At 43.1% G+C, this 23,293-nt stretch overlaps 1 protein-coding gene and 2 pseudogenes across 1 annotated transcript in view; 1 reads left to right on the forward strand and 2 right to left on the reverse strand.

Moving 5' to 3' along the window:
- The window catches only part of Pcl (polycomb protein Pcl), a 102,248-nt gene that overhangs the window by 17,566 nt on the left and 61,389 nt on the right, over positions 1 to 23,293 (reverse strand). Inside the window, 3 exon segments of the mRNA XM_080274437.1 lie at positions 11,498 to 11,586; positions 11,653 to 11,756; positions 21,554 to 21,718. Coding sequence (XP_080130563.1) covers positions 11,498 to 11,586; positions 11,653 to 11,756; positions 21,554 to 21,718 — 358 coding nt within the window.
- On the reverse strand, positions 695 to 814 carry LOC145402426 (5S ribosomal RNA; annotated as a pseudogene).
- On the forward strand, positions 13,117 to 13,235 carry LOC145402437 (5S ribosomal RNA; annotated as a pseudogene).

Genomic DNA, 23,293 nt, shown 5'->3' on the forward strand with positions numbered 1-23,293 from the left:
CATCCACCCCTACTGGCACATCCAAGTCTTGCAGAATAGCAGCCACATTCTGTCTCTCATGAATCATAATATCGTGTGATCCGGGCGTGTCTCTGCTCCTTTATGTTTCTGTTGTAGACGGCCATCACTTAAGACGTCAGATCACTCAAGGTCGATAGGATGTTGGTAGCTTCAGGTATAATCCTGGTGTATGCATCAAAGGTGGTAGCCATGTGGGTTATGGTGGACAGGGTGGTCGCAAGATGGCCGCCAACAAATGGGCATCAGTATGCATCGTTGGCTGCCGGCTAGGAGCATCAAATTGTTGGGAAATTTGCGAATTGTGAGACAACTGGGAAACTTTTTTCTTGCATGAAAAACGAGGCGTCGAAGTAAAATGCGTCCAAACATGAGGACTTAATGTGTGCGTATATATATATATATATATATATATATATATATATATATATATATATATATATATATATATATATATACATATGTATATGTGTGTGTGTATATACTGTATACATATATATATATATATATATATATATATATGTGTGTGTGTATATACTGTATATATATATATATGTTCATTCATTCATTCATTGCCAGACGCCATGTATCCCAAACGGGATGGCCAAGGGCTTAGAGTTAATTGTTTTACAGGGAGGGGCACTAATCCTCCACCAACCCCACTTGACACGTAGGGATGCCAACAGCATCTGGTGTTCCCAGGCGGTCACCCATCCAAGTACTAACCAGACCCAACATTGCTTAACTTCGCTGATCGGATGGGAAGCGGTGTACTCAACGTGGTATACTGTATATATATATAGAGGGAGAGGTAGACCGAGGATGAGGCGGAGGGATGGAGTTGAGAGGTATATGAGGGAGGGGGGGGGGTGAGTTGGGGGGAGGGTAGTCAAATGGTGGGTGACAGAGCGACTTGGAGGCGTTTTGTCTGCGGCCACCCTTTGCGGGATTAGGGCGTTGGGCTATATATATATATATATATATATATATATATATATAATATATATATATATATATATATATATATAATGTATATATATAATGTATATATATAATATATATATATATATATATATATATATATATATATATATATAATATATATATATATATATATATATATATATATATATCCACTCACTTGATGTAGAGCTGCCCACTTCTTCCTTAGCCTTTATCATTCTATTTCTGTGTCTGCCCTCCTCTCTTCATATTTCTCCCATCTTTCCTGTCACTTCTTATTGCTTTTCTTTCTTTTACAAATGGCTTTACATTAAGTGACAAGCCAAATGGTTTCCTGTAAGCCTAGAAACCATTTACTACACTGGGTGGTAACCATATAACCAAATCATATGTGCTCCCTACGTGTCAACAAATGGGTTGGTGGAGGATTAGTGCCCCTCCCCATTAAACAAATAACTCAAAGTCAAATGGCCACCCCTTACGGGATTGTGGCATCTGGTAATAGATATATATATATACAGTAATCACTCCAATATCCGGATCAATAGAGCCATCGGTAGGTTCGGATATTGGTTTTGTCCGGATATTGGGCCCCAGCTTATGGACTTGTACTTACGGACCCTAACACAGAGAAACACCTATACAACTCCCTCCGGACATGCATAGCACCTATTTAACACCCAAATCACACCAATAAGGCACATAAATGACTGAAATAAATGCAATAGACACATAAAATGTGGGTTTAGAAGTATGTTCATACATTAATAAACATTCTGGTACTTATGGACTCTAACCGAACCTAACCGAACTCTGAAAAACACATTCCTACTGCCCATGCATGAGGTAAGTTTAGTATGGAAAGAAGTACAGTATGACACTTTCTGGTAAGTATAGTATGGGAAAAAATACAATATGAAACATTCTGGTAAATATAGTATGGAAAATAGTACAACATGAAACATTCTGGCTACTTACAGCAAGTCCCTGGCCACCTCAATGAATAACCGCCTCCTCTCGGACTCTGACAGTAAGAACGATTTCCTGAAGCACTTGCACTACTCTCTTCCTGAAGTCTTGCACTGAACTTAGTCACTAACACACAGAAGTCCGTTCTTTTCACAGTGTTCACTTTAGTCCAAATAATGTTCCATTAAATTTAAGTGTTGCACATTAACTTTTCCCAAGTTTTTTTAAGTTTCCAAAGCCAAAAGAAAGAAGGTTAGTTACGTTAAATTTCTTTTCTACTTAGTCTTTTCTCCCAACTTGAAAACCTTAACACAACACACCGTTTTTTTCACTGCACAACACTCAAAATTCCCGTGTGGTCTAGTGGAGAAGTTCTTGCTGTTTATTCACTGTCAGAGCCCGAGAGTATCACTGGCAGGCGTCCAAGGGGTGCATCGGTGGGTAGTGGTGATGGCGCACCGACTACAGAAGACTCTGAAGACAGCCGCAAACTCACGTCGAGCGGTGACTCCACTGTAGCTGATGTGCTGGGCTGTGGCTCGGAGCATGAGGGCCTGTCTTGGGGAGGCAACGGAGTGGAACCAGGGCTTGGCACAGCGGGGGTCACGGGGCCTGAAAAACTGTCAATCGTTGACTGACGCAAGGACCGACGATTCTGGCGATTGATGATGCGCGTCGGAAAGCACGCACTTCCTCCACGAGTCCCAAGGGCCCCATCTCCCTGTCGCAGTCCGGGTGTTCCAGGTAGTCTAGGACGAACTCTAGATGTTCCCCGGAGTGCGCTCAGCTTGGGGATGGCTGGAGTAGTGTCCTGCTGGGCAGAGTCTGCATCATCATCGCCTTCGTCGCCGGAATCTTCAAGTTCGGGACTGACACCAGCAATCGAAGACGCGATCTCGATATCAGACAACGTCTGATACCCAGGATCGCCTCGTCGTCCGTCCAACCACTCACGAACATCGTCCACATCAACATCGTCGCCGTGCATACGTAGCCGTGCATGGAAGTCATCCACGTCAAACCCTAGGAAATCGCACTCCACATCTGTTCCGAGAAGCAGACGAGATCAACCATTTTCAAGAGTTTTCACAGGGACTTCCTTCCATGCACTAGCCCAGTTGTACAGCGCAGACTTGATGTTGTAGCGGCGAAGGTTTTCCAAAGTCCGCTTGCTCGAGTGTCACGTCCTTCCCTGCGCTCGTCCGTCCTCGAGAACCACCATCACCTCGTCCAGGAACTTCCGACGGTACAGGCGCTTTGTTGCCACGATCACTCCTTGGTCCATTGGTTGAATGAGAGCAGTCGTATTAGGTGGCAGAAACATGCACCTAATACGGCCATTCTCAGCAACCAAGTCCTTGTCGCACTGGTGGGCAGGTGCATTGTCGAGGAGAAGGAGAGCCTTTACCTGGTCGCGAGGAATTCCCAGTGTCTTCGTCTGGTAATGTATGACCTCCTTGACGAAGTGATGGTGAAACCAGTCTTTGAAAATCACAGCTGTGAACCATGCTTTCAAAGAATGGTACCATACGACAGGAAGGACATCCATCACCCCACGAAGGCACCGAGGCTGCTTTGCACGGCCAACAATAACGGGCTTAAGCCGGTGCATGCCGTTAGCATTGGCACAACACAAAGCAGATATCCGTTCCTTAGAAAGCTTGCGGCCAGGTACACGCTTCTCCGTCTCATCGGCGAGAGTGTTCGTTGGCACCGAGCGATAGAATAGGCCAGTTTCGTCAGCGTTATAGACTTGACCGAGAGTGAGGCCCCCTCCTGTCGATCAAGCCTTCACCTTGTGCCGAAACTCGTCCACTCCATCCTCGTTAGCGTCCAATGCTTCGCCATGTGCTTTACGGTTAGTAAGGCCATGTCGCAACTTGAACGCGAAGAGCCAACCCTCGGATGCCTTGAAGTCTAGGCGTCGTGGAAGCCTTGCAAACTTCTCAGCAGCAGCCTTCAGCTCCGTTCCACGACCATCACACCAGCTGCACGTTGCTGTCGATACCAAATCAACGTGAGCGGTCGATCTCTGCATACTTGGGAGTAAACATAACCTTCCTCTCCACGTTGCGTTTGCTTCTCGACGAGAAGTCAGCCGTGTACTGCATGAGCTTGTCTCGGGAACGCTTGATATCAAACAAAGTCGACCGGGCCAGGTTGAACTCGCGGAGAATGCGAGAGGAAGACCAACCCGCATCAACCTTCTCCAATATCTCCCGTTTCTTCTCCAGAGTCAACACCACTCTCTTCCTTTTTCTCAGGAGGCGGGGCCATCATCACACACACTAAGAGTAGGGCAGAGAGCAGCAGGAGGCCTTGCAGCAAGTACGGCACCACCACAAAAGCGAGCACGTGGGCAGCCATGACGAAGAGCGTAGGTCTTGTCGCGGTGAGAGACAGGCGGGAAGTGGGGAGGATGCAGCGGCGCTCTATCGGACGTCGGAGGAATGACGAACCAAAATACGTCTCTGCCGCGGCGCGCGCGGCAAGTTCAAATTACGGACGGCAAAAAATCGATTTTTTTTCCAATTTTTTTGGATTTTCGGACCATTTTGGGAATGTTTGATCCCAGGACGATAAGGTTCGGTTAGTGGGGATGTTCGGTTATTGGGCGTCCGGATATTAGAGGGATTACTGTATATATGTAATTTCGTTTCGTTTTAAAAAGCTCCAACATGCTTCCATGCGTCGGCCTTGGTCACCTAATGGCAGCTCTCCATGCTGCACGATCCATTGCAGCCTCCCTGTTCAGTCCCTTAACCCTGAGGTCACATTTAATGACCTCATCCCATGTCTTTCTCAGTCTACCCCTCGTAACCCCACCCCCAGTATTAATACTTCTCACCTTCCTCACCCAATTATCATCCCCCATCCTCTCCACATGTCCAAACCATCTCAATCTACCTCTCCTCATCACAACACCAATACACTCCAGTCCCATCCTACCTCTCAACTCTTCCATCGTGAACTCAGCCCCCCCAGACCTTGGACGCAGCGACACACTACACATTCATCTTATCATTGTCAATTCTGTACGTCTGAGCTGGTGAATATCTTCCTCCTTCACTGCCCAGGTCTCACTACCATACAGCATTACAATCCTAACACATGCTGCATACAAAGACCCCTTAGCACGTAGGGAGAGTCCTCTCGTTGTCAGGAGAGGCAAGAGCTCCCTGAACTTCTTCCAACCATTTCTCACCCTAGTCACAGAGCTAGCTCCAGCCCCACCTCCAGCACACAACATGTCTCCCAAATAACAAAACTTTTCCACACACTCAAGAGATTCATCAGCAAGTTCAATCCTTTCACGTCTGACAATCTCCACATGCTCTCCCCAACACGCCATACACATAAAATCAGCATTATCTCGCAGTCTACCTCTGATACCACTACATCTCTTATGCACCCATTTATCACAAACACTGCACAAGATGGAATTACTTCCCACGCCCTTGTGGCAAACTGCACATGGCCACTCTCCTTCGTCTTTGACAGTACCGCCACCAACCCTAGATATCATCACTTTTGTTTTATCTGCATTTAACCTTAAGCCCTTGTGCCCCATACCATCTCTCCACTTCCTAAACCTTTCTGGGACAACACACTCATAAATAATTCTATTTATCAGGTCAGTGACTAACTTCACCCCTATATCGCCTGAGGCCATCAACATTTCAGCAGTCAACCCAGACACACCTGCTGCCTTCCCCACCTTGATCCTGCCTATTGCCTCACTCACAGTAGCAGCATCAATCAAAGGCCAATGGCCAGACACTGGATCTGCTGGCTCCAAACCTTCTCTGTCCCAGTCAAACTCCTCATTCAACAACCGGTTATAATGCTCTCTCCATGCATCTTTAATATCCTCACTGTTCACCACTACCTTTCCTTCATCATTCTTCACACACTGCTCACCTATATTATCCCGATTATCCCTCTTCTCCTGACCTGCCACCCTAAATATCATATTTTTCCTTTCCCCATGATTTAGGTTATCAAGTAAAAGTCTCTGTGACTCAGACTTTGCCCTGTATACCTCTCTTCTAGCCCTACGCTTGGCAGCCAAATATTCCTCTTTGCTACCACCCTTCTTCCATTCCCGGAACAGTCTTCTTTTCTCCTTAACTGCAGTTTCTACACCATCATCCCACCACCAAGTTACTTTATGTCTTGGTGGTCCTTTTGTCCAACCGCATGTTACATCAGTAACTCTCAAGAGATTGTTCTTGAGGGATCTGTACTGTTCATTAATGCCTCTGTCTACAGCTCCCTGTTCAGCCACCACTCTCCTCAACTCGCTATAGAAGGCATCCCTTACTACTTAGTTCTTTAGCTTCCATATTTTCCTCCTAGGTATATATACAGTACATATATATATATATATGTGGTATGTGGGGGCACTCACCATCCACTCACTTGATGTAGTGCTGCTCTCAGGTGTCTGCCCTTTCCTCTCCTCCATCCTTCTTTCCATCCATCCTCTTCTGTCTTTCTTTCCTTCATTCTTTCCTCTTTCTTCTGCCTGAGGGTGATTTTACACTCCCTCTTGTGTCTTTCTTTCCTTCATTCTTTCCTCTTCCTTCTGTCTGTGGGTGACTCTACACTGAGTGACAAGCCAAATGGTTTCCTTTACACCAGGAAACCATTTACTATGCTGGGTGGTAACCATATAACCAAATTTTGGCGCCTGGTGGTTTAGTGGGTAATAAAGGTGCTCCAATCGGATTGAGCCGATGAAGGTTTACATCCAAGGGATGGTTGGGGTTTATTGCTCACGTAATACCACTCGGGGATGAGTGAGGCTGGTCAGTCTCATCTTAAATGTCAGGACCAACTTTCCTAGCCCCGGACTCCTAGGCTCCTCATGGGGCAACGTAGGATTTGATGCTGGATGGATGGATGGATGGATGGATATATATATATATATATATATATATACAGTATATATATTATTCCATCATCACCATCATCCGGACCTCCTTTCCCACTTTAGGGCAGGGTGAGGAGTAGCAATGTCCAGAATGCCCAAATTTGGCCAGTTCAATGGGCCATGCTTCCATTCACTCATCATTCAAGCCCATGCAATCCTGGCTCTATCGGATACGCCAAAAACATTCACCACTTTCTGTAGCTTCACATAAATGTACCCGACAGAGTCAATCTGGACGGTGCAACGTTAAAAAAGGGTGCCAAATCCCTGATCATGTACTTCTCCTCACAACATTCATCCAGCCAGCTCAATGTCTTGTCATTTCCCCGGCCTCACCGACTTCCAAACCTCTCTTCCTCACACACTCAACCACTATATCTCTCCACCTTCTCCTTGGTCTACCTTGCCTTCTCCCTCCTTCAAATTCGCTCAGATATACCTTTTCATCACTCTATTGTTATTCATTCTCTCCACATGACCATACCATCTCAGTACACTCTCTTCAATTCTGGTGTCCACAGACTTCCTCACTCCACATCTTTCACGAATCACATTATTTTGTATCCTATCCACTCTGTGTACTCCACATACATTCCTCAGCAGTCCCATGTCCACTGTGTACTCCACACACATTCCTCAGCAGTCCCATCTCCACTGCTCTAACTCCTGACTTTTCATTTTCAAGCCACAGCATAGTCTCACATCCATATGTTAAAGTTGGCACTAACACTCCTTCATGTAAGCCTCATGCAGTTGCAACACTCAAGCCTCTGTTTCTTATCAAGGCCTTCATTGCATCAGCTACTTCTCTTCCTTGTGTCACTCTACTTTCCATTTCTGTTGCACATTTTCCTCTCTTTTCTATCACTGTACCCAGGCATTTGAACTCTCACCAATTCCAGTCTCTCACCATTTAGTGTAACATCACAATGGGAGTCACTTTCTCTCTCAATAACCATCACTTTACTCTTTTCTACATTTACTCTCAAGGCACAACGCTCACAGACATCAGCAAAACTCTGCACTAGCCTACCAAGTTCTTGTCTGGTATTTGCAGGTAGTACTGCATCATCAACATACAACAAATTTCAGATATTCCATCCATCACTATTCATTACCAAAGCCATCCCCCTCTCCATTATCCATTTTTTTTACTTCTTTCATCATCCCATCCATATATATATATATAGAACAATCATGGGGACATCACACAACCTCATCACATGCCCACACCGATCGATGCCCATTAACCATTACACATGCTTCAGCACCATCATAAAAACTCTTGATGGCACCTAGCAGCTTACCATCTATACCACACATGCGCAAAACTTTCCACAGTCCTTCTCTGTCCACTTTGTGGTATGCTTTTTCCTCATCCATGAATGCGATAAACACCTTATGGTCCTTCTCACAAGCCTTCTCTGCTATCTGTCTCCCTGCAAATATTTGATCCACACATTTTCAGCCAATCCTAAAGCCACCCTGTTCGTCACTCACTAGGATTTCTGATATCTCTCTTACTTTCTCTAAAATAATTTTTCCATATACCTTCCCTACCACACAATAAACTTATGCCACGATAATTCTTGCACTCACTTCGCTCACCTTTATTTTTGTACAGGGACACAATCACAGCCTTTTCCCACTCTGCAGGCACAGTTTCACTCACTCATGCCTTCTTACATATCTCCAGCAAGCACTTCATTCTGCTATCTCCACTACACTTAATCATCTCTGCATACACCTTATCAATCCCAGCTGCCTTCCCAATTTTCAATTGCTTCACAGCATTCTTCACCTTTTCCTGGCACTGCATTCCTTCTCTGCACACCCCCAAAACCAATCATGTTTAGGGCAGCTCTGCTCTCTCTGTTCCTGCTCATCAGGCTTTCAAAATATTCTTTCCATCCAGTCTATACAGTACTTCATCCCCATGGGTTAATAATCTACCACCCACATACTTCACACTTTCACATTTCTACACCTCTTGCCAGAATAACTTCCTATTTTCAGAGTAATCAACATTCATTTTTCCTAAATCTTCATTTACTTCCTTCTTTTTCCTCTCCACTAGTCACTTTTCATGTTTCTTGCTCTTATATATTCGGCTCTTATTTCAACTGAACCCCTGTCCTGTAACCACTCTAGCCAATAATCAATATGTAACTGATCCTCCTCCTCATCATCATCCGGACCTCCTTTCCCAACTTAGGGCAGGGTGAGGAATACCAATGTCCAGACAGCCCAAATTTGCCCAAACCAATGGGCCACACTTCCATTCACTCACCATTCAACCCCCCGGAATCCTGGCTCTATCAGATATGCCACAAACATTCACCACGTTCTGTAGCTTCACATAAACGTATCCAATTGAGTCAATCTGGATGCTGCCACATTAAAATGGGGTGCCAAATCCCTGATCATGCACTTCTCCTCACAACATTCATCCAGCCAGCTCGATCTCATGTCAGTTACCTAGCCTCACTGACTTCCAAACCTCTCTTCCTCACACACTCATCCACCGTATCTCTCCACCTTCTCCTTGGCCTACCTCGCCTCCTCCCTCCTTCAAATTTGCTCAGATATACCTTTTTCATCACTCTATTGTAATCCATTCTCTCCACATGACTAAACCATCTTAGTACACTCTCTTCGATTCTGGTATCCACAGACTTCCTCACTCCAAATCTTTCACAAATCACATTTTGTATCCTATCCACCCTCTGTACTCCACATACATTCCTCAGCAGTCCCATCTCCATTGCTCTTACTCTTGACTTTCCATTTTCATGCCATAACATAGTCTCACATCCATATGTTAGAGCTGGCACTTACATTCCTTCATGTAAGCCTCGTGCAGCTGCAACACTCAAGCCTCTGTTTCTTTTCAAGGCCTTCATTGCACCAGCTACTTCTCTTCCTTGTGTCACTCTACTTCCACTTCTGTTGCACATTTTCCTCTCTCTTCTATAACTGTACCCAGGTATTTGAATTCTCTCATCAATTCCAGTCTCTCTCCATTCACTGTAACATCACACTGGGAGTCACCTTCTCTCTCAATAACCATCACTTTACTCTTTTCTACGTTTACTCTCAAGGTACAACGCTCACAGACCTCGGCAAAACTCTGCACTAGCCTACCAAGTTCTCATCTGGTACTTGCAAGCAGTACTGCATCACTAGCATACAACAAATTTGTAATATGTAATATGTAAATAAAATGTAAATATGAATTTCTAACAATAAATTATTTTCTGAGTACTACACTGCGTTTACCAACACAAATACAAAGCTTCAGGAAAAATATGTACAAGAAAAGGGAGCTATACCCTGTACTTTATTTCTGTTGCTTTAGAGAAAGCTTTGACGGAGTCCCTAGGGAGGCAGTGAAAAGGGCAATGAGAAAGCCTGGGACTGAGGAGTGGCTGGTTAGCGTGATTATTTTTATGTATGAGGATGCTCACACCCAGGTGAGAGTGAACAGAGGTAAGGGTGATGAGTTTCCCATGAATGCTGGCATGCATCAGTGGGTCAGTTTTGGGCCTCTTATTGTTCGTCATGGTGCTTGAAGGTCTCACGTGATTTCAGAAATGGACTCTCATGGGAGATGTTGTACACTAACTTAATAATGCTGACTGCAGTGAATAAAAAGGGGTGGACATGGGGAGACAGAATGGGGCAAAAGGGTTTGAGAGTAAATGTGAATAAAAAAGAGTGGTGACATCTGGGGCTGGTGGTGGTAGTCAAAGCAGAGGGAGTGTGGCCATGTGCAGTTGGCCACAGGAGTGTGGCATGTAATTCCATCTTGTACAGTGTTTGTGAGATGTGGATGCATAAGAGATGTAGCGGTATTAGAGATGGGCTGTGAAATAATGCTGACTTCATGTGTAAGGTGTGTTGAGGAGAACATGTAAAGATTGACAGACATGAAAGAAATTAACTTGCTGGAGTCTCTTGAACGTGTGGAGGAGATTTGTTATCTGGGGGACATGCTACGTGCTCGAGGTGGGGCTAAGGTAAGGAGTGGTTGGAGGAAGTTTGGGGAGCTGTTGCCTCTTGTACCAGTGAGAGGGCTATCCTCCCATGCTAAGGGATCTTTGTATGTACCATGCATTAGGAGTGTAATACTGTATAGTAGCAAGACCTCGGCAGTAAAGGAGGAGAATATTCATAGGAAATGTACAGAAAGGACAGTGATTAGATGAATATGTATGTGTCCTTGAACACATGGCCTTGGGGGCTAGGGCTGCAATTGAAGAATTGAGAAGGATGGGATTTGAATGTATTGGTGTTGTGATCAGTAGGGGTAGACTGAGACAGTTTGGGCATGTGGAGATGATGAAGGATACCAACTGGGTGTGGAATGTGTGAGGTGTGAACACTGGGGTTAAGGTTGCCAGAGGCACACCAAAAAGATCTGGGACATGGTCACAGAGTGTGACCTCAGGGATAAGGAACTTAACAGGGAGGCTGCCAGAGATCGAGCAACATGGACAGCCGCCATTAGATGACCAAAGCTGAAGCAAGCAAGCATGTTGGAGCCTTTATAAAGAACACAATATAAAAAATGGTACAGTAAAACTACATACTCACAAGGATCAAGCTTACCTTCTTATCTTCCATAAGAATATCCAACTCTCGCTTACGTTTCCTCTTCCCTGTGCTACCTGGACTCTCCTCATCTGCTTCTCCCTCTCCTTCCCCCTCCATTTCACCCTCCACTTCTACATCCACTTCCACGTCTCCCTCCCCCTCCCCCCCACTTGGAGATCCTGATCGCTTCTTGACTGGGCTGAAGCGTGACAGAGAATCGTCTGTTTCATCTAATTTGTCCTCGCGTAGCTTATAGCTCCTTGGGATTGGTGGACTGTGGAGAGGAAAGGTGTATGAGGAGGAAAGCCAGACTCAAATAAAAATGAAGACGTATAAATAAAACTAATTAACGCCAGACAAACTGTATAGTTTTTCCTTGATTACTGAACAAAAAAACAATGCCCTGGAATTTATGGAATCCTCTGGCATGAAGCTTCGGATGCCTATGTTTTCACTGCACCTCAAATGATAGCAATGCTGAGAACTACTCTCTCAAACACCATTTCGTTACAGTTTGTCCACCATATACAGGCAACCCCTGGTATCTAAACAATCATTATCCAAATTTTATCCAAACTGTAATATTTTGTATCATATCCTTCATCCAAATCTGCATTCTTTTTTATCTTCAATTTTCAACAGTACCTCATGAAAGATTTTTTAACTGTACAAGCTACTAGACACAAATGAATGCCTAGCCAACTCCTGTATTGTATTTTAATGCATCAGATCCTTTTACTAATCAGTATCCCTACATATCTGGGGATAACCCTCTAAGACAACTTGAGATAATACTATATAACTCATGCATCACTAATTGTTATTCAGATTGATGGTGTTGTGCTTCGTTATGTACAGTCAGGCCTCACTATACAAGGGGTTTCATCAAGTGACATCCAATTGCATAACAATTTATTGTACAGTGAGCTGATTATGTTATGGGTTCAGTAGGGATGTTTTTGGTCAGGGACCACCCATCCATAAAAGAATAAAAACTGTATGCCCGGTGGTAACTGTGAAGTTGAAAATGACCAGTCTGCAGTATGGGGTATGTGAAGAACAACAACCAGGAGAGCAAATATCAGCCAATGAGGAATTTAGAGAGATGCTGTGTTCTTGTATGTTTATTAATCATCATGGGAATTCACACAGATGTATGTCAGTGTACTACAGCTGTGTAGAGACCATCCTGCATTCCCTTAAGAATGTTGGTAGACATTTATTGTAGGTATTTGTCTTTGTTAGTTATGTGGACAGTAAGTACATTTTATATTTAAAGTGAGATACTGCTTACCCTTAAAACAAACATTCAATGTGAGATACTGCTTACTCTTAAACCAAACTGCAGTGTTATTACCTTACCTGTTCCTCAACAGTACACCAGTATGCTACATACAGTAAAAGTCCAATTATTCGTTAACTTCGGGACCGTACCGATGCCGCATAATCAGATTTGCCTGAAAAACCTACCCACTCAGTACCTTATATGTATTGGTGAACACAGTCATCACTACTTATAATACAGTATTACAAATGTGTCTGGAGAGAGTATGGCATACTGTATGATACTATACAATAATCAATACAATATTATACCTGAATCTAAAAATATACAAATTAGTGAACATATACAAGCCAACGGCCATACCACGTTGAGTGCACTGCTTCTTGTCCGATCAGCAAAGTTAAGCAACATTGGATCTGGTTAGTACTTGGATGAGTGACCGCCTGGGAACACCACATGCTGTTGGCGTAATGGACTGTATACAGCTCTGTGGTAGGTGGGGGCGTTCACCATCCACTCACTTCATGTAGTGCTGCTCTTGAGTGTCTGCCCTTTCCTCTCCTCCATCCATCCTCTTCTGTTTTTCTTTCCTTCATTCTTTCCTCTTTCTTCTGCTGTGGGTGACTTTACACTCTCTCTTGTGTCTTTCTTTCCTTCATTCTTTCCTCTTCCTTCTGCCTGTGGGTGACTCTACACTGAGTGACATGCCAAATGGTTTCCTGTACACCAGGAAACCATTTACTACGCTGGGTGGTAACTATCTATCTATCTATTGCCAGACGCCTCAATCCCGTTCAGGGTGGCCACAAACAAATCACCTCCACGTCGCCCTGTCCCCCGCCATTTCACTGCCCCGCTCCCAACTCACACCCCCTTCTCTCATATACCTCTCCACCCCATCCCTCCATCTCATCCTTGGCCTCCCCCTCCCTCTTCCCCCTCCATAAAACCAAATTTTGGCTCCTGGTGGTTTAGTGGGTAATAAATGTGCTCCAGTCAGAGTGAGCCGGTGAGGGATTATATCCAAGGGGTGGTTGGGGTTTATTGCTCATGTAATGCCACTCAGGGATGAGTGAGGCTGGTCACTCTCATCTTAAATGCCAGGACCAACTCTCCTAGCCCCGGGCTCCTACGCTCCTCATGGGGCAACGTAGGATTAGGTGATGGATGGATGGATGGATACAAGTGTAATGACACAGCAGGCCTACAAGTCACAGACAGCACTTCCTAGACCGCCAAGATGATACGGAATATTACCTACCCACTCAATACCCTATATGTATTAGTGAGCACTGTATACAGTAGAACCACACAATAGCTGAACTCATAAGTAACGACTTCACTAATTAGCGATTTATTCCTTAAAAAACAGTCAGAAAAATACAGAAAATAAACTGGAGGAATACGAAATGCATTGGTAGGGTCTTTCTGCTGAAAGTTAAATGTACATTTAGTGCCCATTCTTGTTTTCATAATTGCGTTTATATGTGAGAGACTACTGATGCAAACAGTAATGTATTCCATTAACCCCTTAATAACCCCCGGTGTTGAACAACCCTTTACAGTGCCAGTGTCAGCCATGTCAAGTTAGTGTGAGCTATAAAAAACTGTGAATAATTGTGGAAAGGAAACGAAGGTCATTGGTATGTTTACACAACTCAGCGCTACCATCCCCAAGCAGTCAGGCAGTCACTTAATCTCTGATGTTTTTGCCCATTTGGCAAATGCACTGTAAATTTTGTCAATTCTTTCGTGAATCATAGCAATAATAGGATGGGTTTAGGAAGCTAAAAAACACACTGCTGGGTGTGCCAGATGAAGCTCTTCATATCTTTAAGAACAATACAATGATTTTAGAGCTCTTAAAAAACTGCTCCTGGCCAGCCAGGGATGCGCACAAATTTCTGAACCCACGGCCACCGAGGGTTTGAGCCGTTAAGCCATACCTACAATTATTTCCAGTGCAATGGAAGAAACATACTCTATGTACTCAGAGATGGATTTCATTTCCCAATTTCCCAGCTGTAGGTTTGGTTAGGCTTGGTTAAATTATTAGGTAGAGATAAACTAGGTTAGGTTAGGTTTAGTTAAACACTTAGGATTGTCCCTTCAGCCATTATGCTGACAAATCAAACCAGAGTTGTCACAGCCAAACAGCCAAAAACAACGGGGAAACGGATATAACAAGAAATGTTTATTTAAGAGTAATGAATTACGGTATCAGTGGTTCACAGGCCACGCAATTACCAATAAATGTCATTTTCATGAAAGCATCAAGAATTAGGGAATTTCAAGAATTAGCAAGGAGGTTTGGAATGTAACCCTCCCTCATTGGGGGGGGGGTTACTGTACTATAAGATACTGTACAATACTGTAATCAATACAGAACTATACCTGAATCCGAAAAATACTGAAATTAGTGAACATATACAGGTGCAATGGCCCAGCAGGCCTACAATTCACAGATAACACTTCCTGGACTTCTAAGATGATTTGGAATATTTGCCAAACAATCAAAGACTTTCAGAAATTGGATTACTGTATTTCTCAAAACTGCCAAAGTATCAGATCTTCTGAATAATCAGCTGCTGAATAATTGGACTTTTACTGTAAGAACTATTAGTATAAGAGAACTAGATTAAAGAGTGAATGAAAGAAGTATAAATGAAGAATTGGCTTTCAAAGGGATATGAACTGAAAATAATACACATTTGGGAAAAATAAAAAATAATAACAATAATAATAATCTTGGCTCTGAGCATTGCTATGGGGATTCTCGTGATTGCTTAGCAAGGCTGGATAGACTTCTTATACACTGTCCTAGTGATTTTATTGCATAGTGAGCCCTGACTGTCTGTAATTATGACAACATATGTACCTCAGGGATGACTACATGTCATGATAACCCAGTACAGTGTGGAAACTGGACATAATCCCACGTAACCGTGTGTCACTCAGTGTTATCCAAATTCTGCTGCAGATGCTGGGGCTTCTGAAGTGTTTAACTATGACTGGATATGTACAGTACTTGGGGTGACTAAAGTCACACATGATAATTCAGTATAGTATGGCCACTGTATGTAACTCCATATAACCCAGGAATTACTGACAGCTATCCAAACAGTGTTGCAGGTCCTGTGCTTCTTTAAGTGTGTAATTTTGCCTGGTTATGTACAAGGGTGGTGGGGTGGCTAGTCACACATAATCCTGTACAGCATAGCCACAGGATATAACCCCATATGATCTAGGTATTACTGACTTATACATGTCCTACTGTAGGTGTTGTGCTTCTGTGTGTAACTGTGGATATGTTACTTGAGAGGAGAAATAACTAAAGACACACATGACCAACCCTCTATGGCCATTGACAAGGCTCCGCATAACCCACATGTACTCCAGTGCTATCCAAATTCAATTCCAGGTATTGTGCTGCAGGAGGGTACTGAGTACATTATAAGTAAGTATAAACAGTCAAAAAATGATCTTTATACAGGTGATTGATGGTTAGTTTTACATTGAGCTCTGTCAGTTATCACGATTTTTCTTTAGGCAAATGCTTCTCAATGAAGTTTACTTTATATGTTTCATAATGTTCTTTCTTCATGTTGTACTGATATAATTACTAGCCGTATACAACTATGAGCAATTATTTGAGAATATATTCATACTTTTCATGCATCATTTCAAAATGTAAAGGCAAAAGTTGTAAAGATAGTACACTCAAACCTCGATTTAAGGGCCCTCCATTTAAGGGATTTCGGATTTAAGAGACTCCATATTCTACCTGACAAACGGACAAGAACATTAAAATACGATACGTAATGTCTAGGTTATACACATTAATATGTTTCTTTATACAGTACCCATAAAATAATATTAAAAATCATATAAGTAAGTAAGATAAGTGAAACAATCATTGCATTTCATAATAAGATTGTCTTTATATGTGGTAAAACAATGGACATTTTCAAGTAAGGGACAAGTTGATGCCCCATTTAGTCCCTTAAATCGAGGTTTGAGTGTATTTTGATTGAGTGTACATTAAGGAGGGGGGAGGGGGACTACAGTTGCATAGGAGTAAACCTCTATGGCAACATGATATAACCCCATATAAACAAACCCATGCTATAATCTTTTTTTATTTAAAAAAAAAAAAAAAAAAAAAAAAAAAAAAAAAAAAAAAAATAATTTTACTAAACTTAACCCCCTCAGACATCAGGCATAGACCATACAGTCATCCTTCATTTTCTGCATGTGTTTGGGAACACACACAAAATGCAGTGAAAATTCATGAATAAAGGAAACTCCCAGAGCAATGATCTGACTATGTGATTACCTAAACACCCTCTGTAGTGCCTCTAAACATTACCAGACATTAGAATCTACCAGGACCGTATAACAGCTGTGTAGTGTGTGTGTGTGTGTGTGTGTGTGTGTGTGTACTCTTTCTCCAAACTGCTAGTCAAACACACTGCATTGTAATGCAATACAAGGGATTAGTAAAAGTCCTCCAATCCAGCCACCAATAATCCAAAAATCCCAATACTCCAAATTTTTCTGGACTTTATCTATGAATTTATCTGGCTTGGACTTGCTCTTGGAATTGGATATACCTGCCTGCTACTATTCATCTACACTTCTATGCATTTCCATTGAGCAGAACAATAACCCATATTGTTTTAAGTGTTTATTTAATGATCATGTACACTCATGATCACTAATTTCTGCTCAGGGGTGCCCCCTTAGTAGCCCTATTTATCCACGGAAGAAAGAAGCGGGGAACGAAACGAGCTCCCCCTGCCTCTACCCCAGCTCCCAACCCTCCCCCATAACTCTATCCAACCCAACCCCACACTCGTCATTTTTAACTGGCAGTTACATCTCAAGCTAATCTCATACTTTACGCAGTCACATTACTCAACTAGTACACAAACATAAAACACTAGGATACGTAAAAAAATATATAACAATGAACATGCTGCAGCAAGAAATTAATGCATTATAACGTTGACAGTATAACAAAAACGTTAACAATGGCCATCCAAGGTCTCATGCATCGGGTGCTCGCGTGCTTGTGTGTGTGTGTGTGTGTGTGTGTGTGTGTGTGTGTGTGTGTGTGTGTGTGTGTGTGTGTGTGTGTGTGTGTGTGTGTGTGTGTGTGTGTGTGTGTGTGTGTGTGTGTGTGTGTGTGTGTGTGCGTGCGTGCGTGCGTGTGTGCGTGCATGTGTGCATGCGTACATGTGTGTTTGTGTGTGTGCGTGCATACATGTGTGTTTGTGTGTGTGCGTGCGTACATGTGTGTTTGTGTGTGTGTGTGTATACTTCACCAGGTCAGTCAGGATCACTTGATGGTTGTGATCATCAGCTTTTACCCATCCGGAAGGGAGCTGAGAGCTCATATAGTCCGATCTAAAGGCAAGGCAGTGACCTTCACACAAGCACACACCTGTCCCCTTGCTCCAGGGGGACAGTAACCACCCACGTTGTCAGAGAAACTTTTCGCATCCTGAGTAAGGCTCGAACTACTGTCTACCAGATGGCAAGCGAGAACATTATCACCAAGCCAGCGAGTTGTATACATTGTACAACTTTTTGCATACATGGTCAAATGACTGTATATCAGCTATTTTCTGTTGTGTGGGATTTACTGTTCACCATGGCATCACCATTCATCTGTGTAGCTCTTGTTTTCATCGGGGTTTCATGTTCTCGCCCTGCTTATTATCCAACTTGTCTTATACTGCTATATTTCCCCCTCCCTCCCTTTTTTCCCTGTGTTTTTTAGAGATCAATTTCCTTTATTGAACTGTTTTTATGTAACAAAGTAAAATTGCAAAAAAGCTTAAACTCTTCAGGATCTATTAGTCCTACTCTGTACTAACAAAATAGTTACTTAATACCTGTATTTGTCAATGCTGGCTATATGATAACACTGATCATCCATGACGAAAACCTAAATAATATAATATCTTCAGTGGAGATTTCCCCCCCCCCAAAAAAAAAAAAAAACAGGGATCATCTAATCTCTCAGTCTTATACCCCACTGCATACAGCAGATGGAAAAATAATTTCCAGTCACCTCTAGCATATGAATCACATGAAAGGCACAGCTGCCTACGAAATGAGTACTCTACCATAGACCACCACATATATTGAAGGCATTAATCAAAACATTGGAATACAATACGGAATGCAGCAACACAAGAGGATCGTTTTCGTTTTTGAAGGCCCCAACATGCTTGCATGCATCAGCCTCGGTCACCTAATCGCAGCTCTCCATGCTGCTCGATCTCTGGCAGCTTCCCAATTTAGTCCCTTAACCCTAAGGTCATACTCAATGACTGAGTCCCAAGTCATCTTCGGTCTACCTCTCACTGCCCTACTCCCAACATTAACATTTCTCACTTTCTGCACCCAATTATCATCCACCATAGTCTCCACATGCCCAAACCACCTCAGTCTAACTCTTCTCATCACAACACCAATACACTCAGTCTCATACTACCTCTCAACTCTTCCATAAAAAATCCAGCTCCTCCAGGCCTTGCACTCAAAGATGCACTGCACACCCACCTAATCACTGCCATTTCTGTACGTGTGAGCCTGCGAATCTCCTCTTCCTTTACTGCCCAGGTCTCACTATAATGCAGCATTCCATTCCTAACACATGCCGCACACAAAGATCCCTTAGCACGGAGGGAGAGCCCTCTCAATGTCAAGAGAGACAACAGATACCGGAACTTCTTCCAACAACTCCTCACTCTAGCCACAGAGCTACCTCTTGCCACATCTCCAGCACATAACATGTCTCCTGAATAACAAAACTCTTCCACACACTCAAGAGACTCACCAGCCTGGCAATATCCGCATGCTCTCCCCAACACACCGCACACGTGAAATCAGCATTATCTCGCAGTCTACCTCTAATACAGCTACATCCCTTATGCACTCACTTATCACAAACACCGCACAAGATGGAATTACTTTACATGCCCTTGTGACAAATCGTACACGGTCAATCTCCCTCTTCTTTGACAGTACCACTCCCAGCCCTATATACTATCACTTTTGCTTTACCTGCATTTACCCTTAAGCCCTTGTGTCCCATACCATCTCTCCACTTCCTTAATCTTTCCTCTACCTCCCTTTCATTCTCTGCAACTTACACCATATCATCAGCATACAACATCTCCCATGGGAGTCCATTTCTAAAGTCACATGAGAGGGCTTGAAGTACCATGATAAACAACAAGGGACTCAAGACTGACCCCTGATGCACACCAACATTCATTGAAAACTCATCACTCAAATCTCCATTCACCCTTACCAGCATGTGAGCACCCACATACATGGCCATAACCACCCTAACCAGCCACTCCTCGATCCCAAGCCTTCTCATTGTCCATCTCACAACCTCTCTGGGGATTCTGTCAAAGGCCTCAGTATCAACAAAAACAAAGTACAGTTCCCTTTTCTTTCCTATATATTTTTCCTGAAACTGTCAAACAATGAATATGATATCAGTAGTCCCTTTCCATGGCATAAACCCAAACTGCATCTCATCAGTATTCACTCTCTCTAATCATACCTTCTAGAACTCTCTCCATTACACTGATTATCTGATCTAAAAGCTGTATGCCTCTACAATTACCTCTTTCCAGTGCATCACCCTTCCCATCATACACATTTACAATTACACTCTTCAGCCAATCATCTGGGACAATGCTATCTATCTATGTATCTATTGCCAGACGCCTTAATCTCGTACGGGGTGGCCACAAACAAATTGCCTCCACATCACCCTGTCCCCCCACTGCCCTGCTCCCAACTCACACCCCCCTCTCTCATATACCTCTCCATTCCATCCCTCCACAACACATTCTTATATAATAGTATTTATCATGTCAGTGACTAACCTCACTCCTATATCTCATGAGGCTTTCAACATTTCATCAGTCAACCCAGACACACCTGCTGCCTTCCCCACCTGCATCCTGCCTATTGCCCCACTTACAGTAGCAGTGTCTAGCACCAAACACTGGATCTGCAGGCTCCAAACCTTCCCTGTCCCAGTCAAACTCCTCATTCAACAACCAACTGTAATGCTTTCTCCATGCGTCTAAATATCCCCACTATTCACCACAACCCCTCCTTCATCATTCTTCACACACTGCTCACTTATAATATCCCTGTTCTCCCTCTTCACCTGATCTGCCACCTTAAAAACCATATTCTTCCCTTCCACACAATTTAGGTTATCATGTAAAGAAAACACTGATAGTCTAGATACAAAGTTTTAACAGACAAAATCAATCTCTGTACAGTAGTATGGATAGCTAAACCATCCTTATGTATGAAAAAATGTGTATCCATTGGCTTTTGGACCTTATGATCAGCCAAAAGACTCACTTCCTCCCCCCTTGCCAAAAGAGCAAGACCAGTCCTAATTATGCACAGCTGTTGCACTAAGCATGCACAATCACCCTGCAACAAAAGAAATGAAAAATTCTTTGAAAAGCTGGATATCTTCATAAGTTATGTCCTTTACATTTTTGTATAAAATTATTTGTTTTTCTTACTTTTCTGAATGCTTTCATTTCTATGCCAAAACTATCCATGAGGCACCACTGACAGTTCTAATTAATATGTTCTTATAATAAAATTTGGGCACCCAAATACTCATATTTTCTATATCTTAGTTTTCTATACCGGTATTCACTGTACAAGTCTTCAAAATTGTACTATCCCAACAATCAGGCAAATAACAGCACCCTCTTATAACTCACCTATCAGCATTCCTGGTCTTCTTATTCCTGAGTGTGATGTGTTTGATAGAGTCCTCTGTGATGGGTGTGTGGTAGGGCAATGTGATGGCTGGCACTGGGGGTGGCACACGGATCCTCAGACCCCAAATACTCGTCTTCTTCTTTATCTCTCGTCCACATTTGAACCTGGTGGTGGGGAAAAGTATTCACCAACTGGCTATGATGGGACTATCCTATGCAGAATAAAAATGCCTGGGGGGGACAGGGGGATGTTCAAGTGTCTAATGGACTTTTCAAGTGCCTTCACCATGAGGAGTCTTTTCTTAAACTGAATACTGTACAATTAAACAGACACGAGAAGAAAACGTGAAAAAATGCATCATTGTTCTGTAAGAGGCTTATAAGATCCTCTGCACCCCAAGAAAACCAAGACTGAGACTAATCACTAAGGGGATATACACAAGCATCTCCATACTTAGGGAGAGTACACATTTTTTGTAAGCCAGTATCATCATCATCATCATCAACATCTGGACCTCCTTTCCCACCCTAGGACGGGGTGTGCAGTAGCAGCGTCCAGACAGCCTAAGTCTGCCCATTTCAATGGGCCACATTTCCATTCCCTCATCATTCAAGCCCATGGAATCCTGGCTCCACCTGGTAAGCCAAAAGGTTTCACACGTACTGCAGCTTCACATACACCTACCTGATAGAGACAACCAAATGCTGTTACGTTAAAAAGGGGTGCCAAATCCCTGGGTCATGCACTTCTCCGCACAAAATTAACCCAGCCAGCTCGACCTCTTGTCAGTCCCTTAGCCTCACCAACTTCCATATCTCTTCCTCACACACTCATCCACCATATCTCTCCACCTTCTTCTTGGCCTACCTCACCTCCCTCCTTCAATTTGCTCATATATACCTTTTTCACCACTCTACAGTTATCCATTCTTTCTACATGACCATATCATTTCAGTACACTCTATTCAATTCTGTTGTCCACAGACTTCCTCACCCAGCATCTTTCACAAATCACATTATTCCGTATCCTATCCACTCTCCATACTCCACATACATTCCGCAACAGTCCCACCTCTACTGCTCTTACTCCTGACTTTTCATTTTCATGTCACACCACAGTCTCACATCCATATGTTAAAGTTGGCATTAACACTCCTTTATGTAAGCCTCGTGCAGCTGCAACATTACAAGCCTCTGTTTCTTATCAATGCCTTCATAGCACCAGCTACTTTCCTTCTTTGTGTGACTCTACTTTCCACTTCTTTTGCACATTTTCCTCTCTTATCTATCACTGTACCCAGGTATTTGAACTCCCTCACCAATTCCAGTCTTTCTCCATTCACTGTAACATCACACTAGGAGTCACCTTTTCTCTCAATAATCATCACTTAACTCTTTTCTACATTTACTGTCAAGGCACGATACTCACAGACATCTACAAAACTCTGCACTAGTCTGCCAAGCTCTTGTCCAGTATTTGCAAGTAGTACTGTATAATCAGCCAGCAAACCCTAAAAATCTCCAACTAATTACACCTTATGTACACTGTATATACCTGAAAATGGCATTATGCTTCCTTGTAAAGAATCCCCATATTGAAACTGGCCATAGTACAGCTGATGTTTTCTACAGACTGGAGGCTATACCAAATGCCAAAACCAGCTAATTACTTCCCAACAGCTGCTGGAAGCAAATGGGAAGAAAGATACTGTACTTGAGACCTGTAACCTTGTGTGAGTC

Source organism: Coenobita brevimanus, chromosome 57 (assembly GCF_032717465.1).
Source record: "Coenobita brevimanus isolate Jiangsu-jjx chromosome 57, ASM3271746v2, whole genome shotgun sequence".
Classification (NCBI taxonomy): domain Eukaryota; kingdom Metazoa; phylum Arthropoda; class Malacostraca; order Decapoda; family Coenobitidae; genus Coenobita; species Coenobita brevimanus.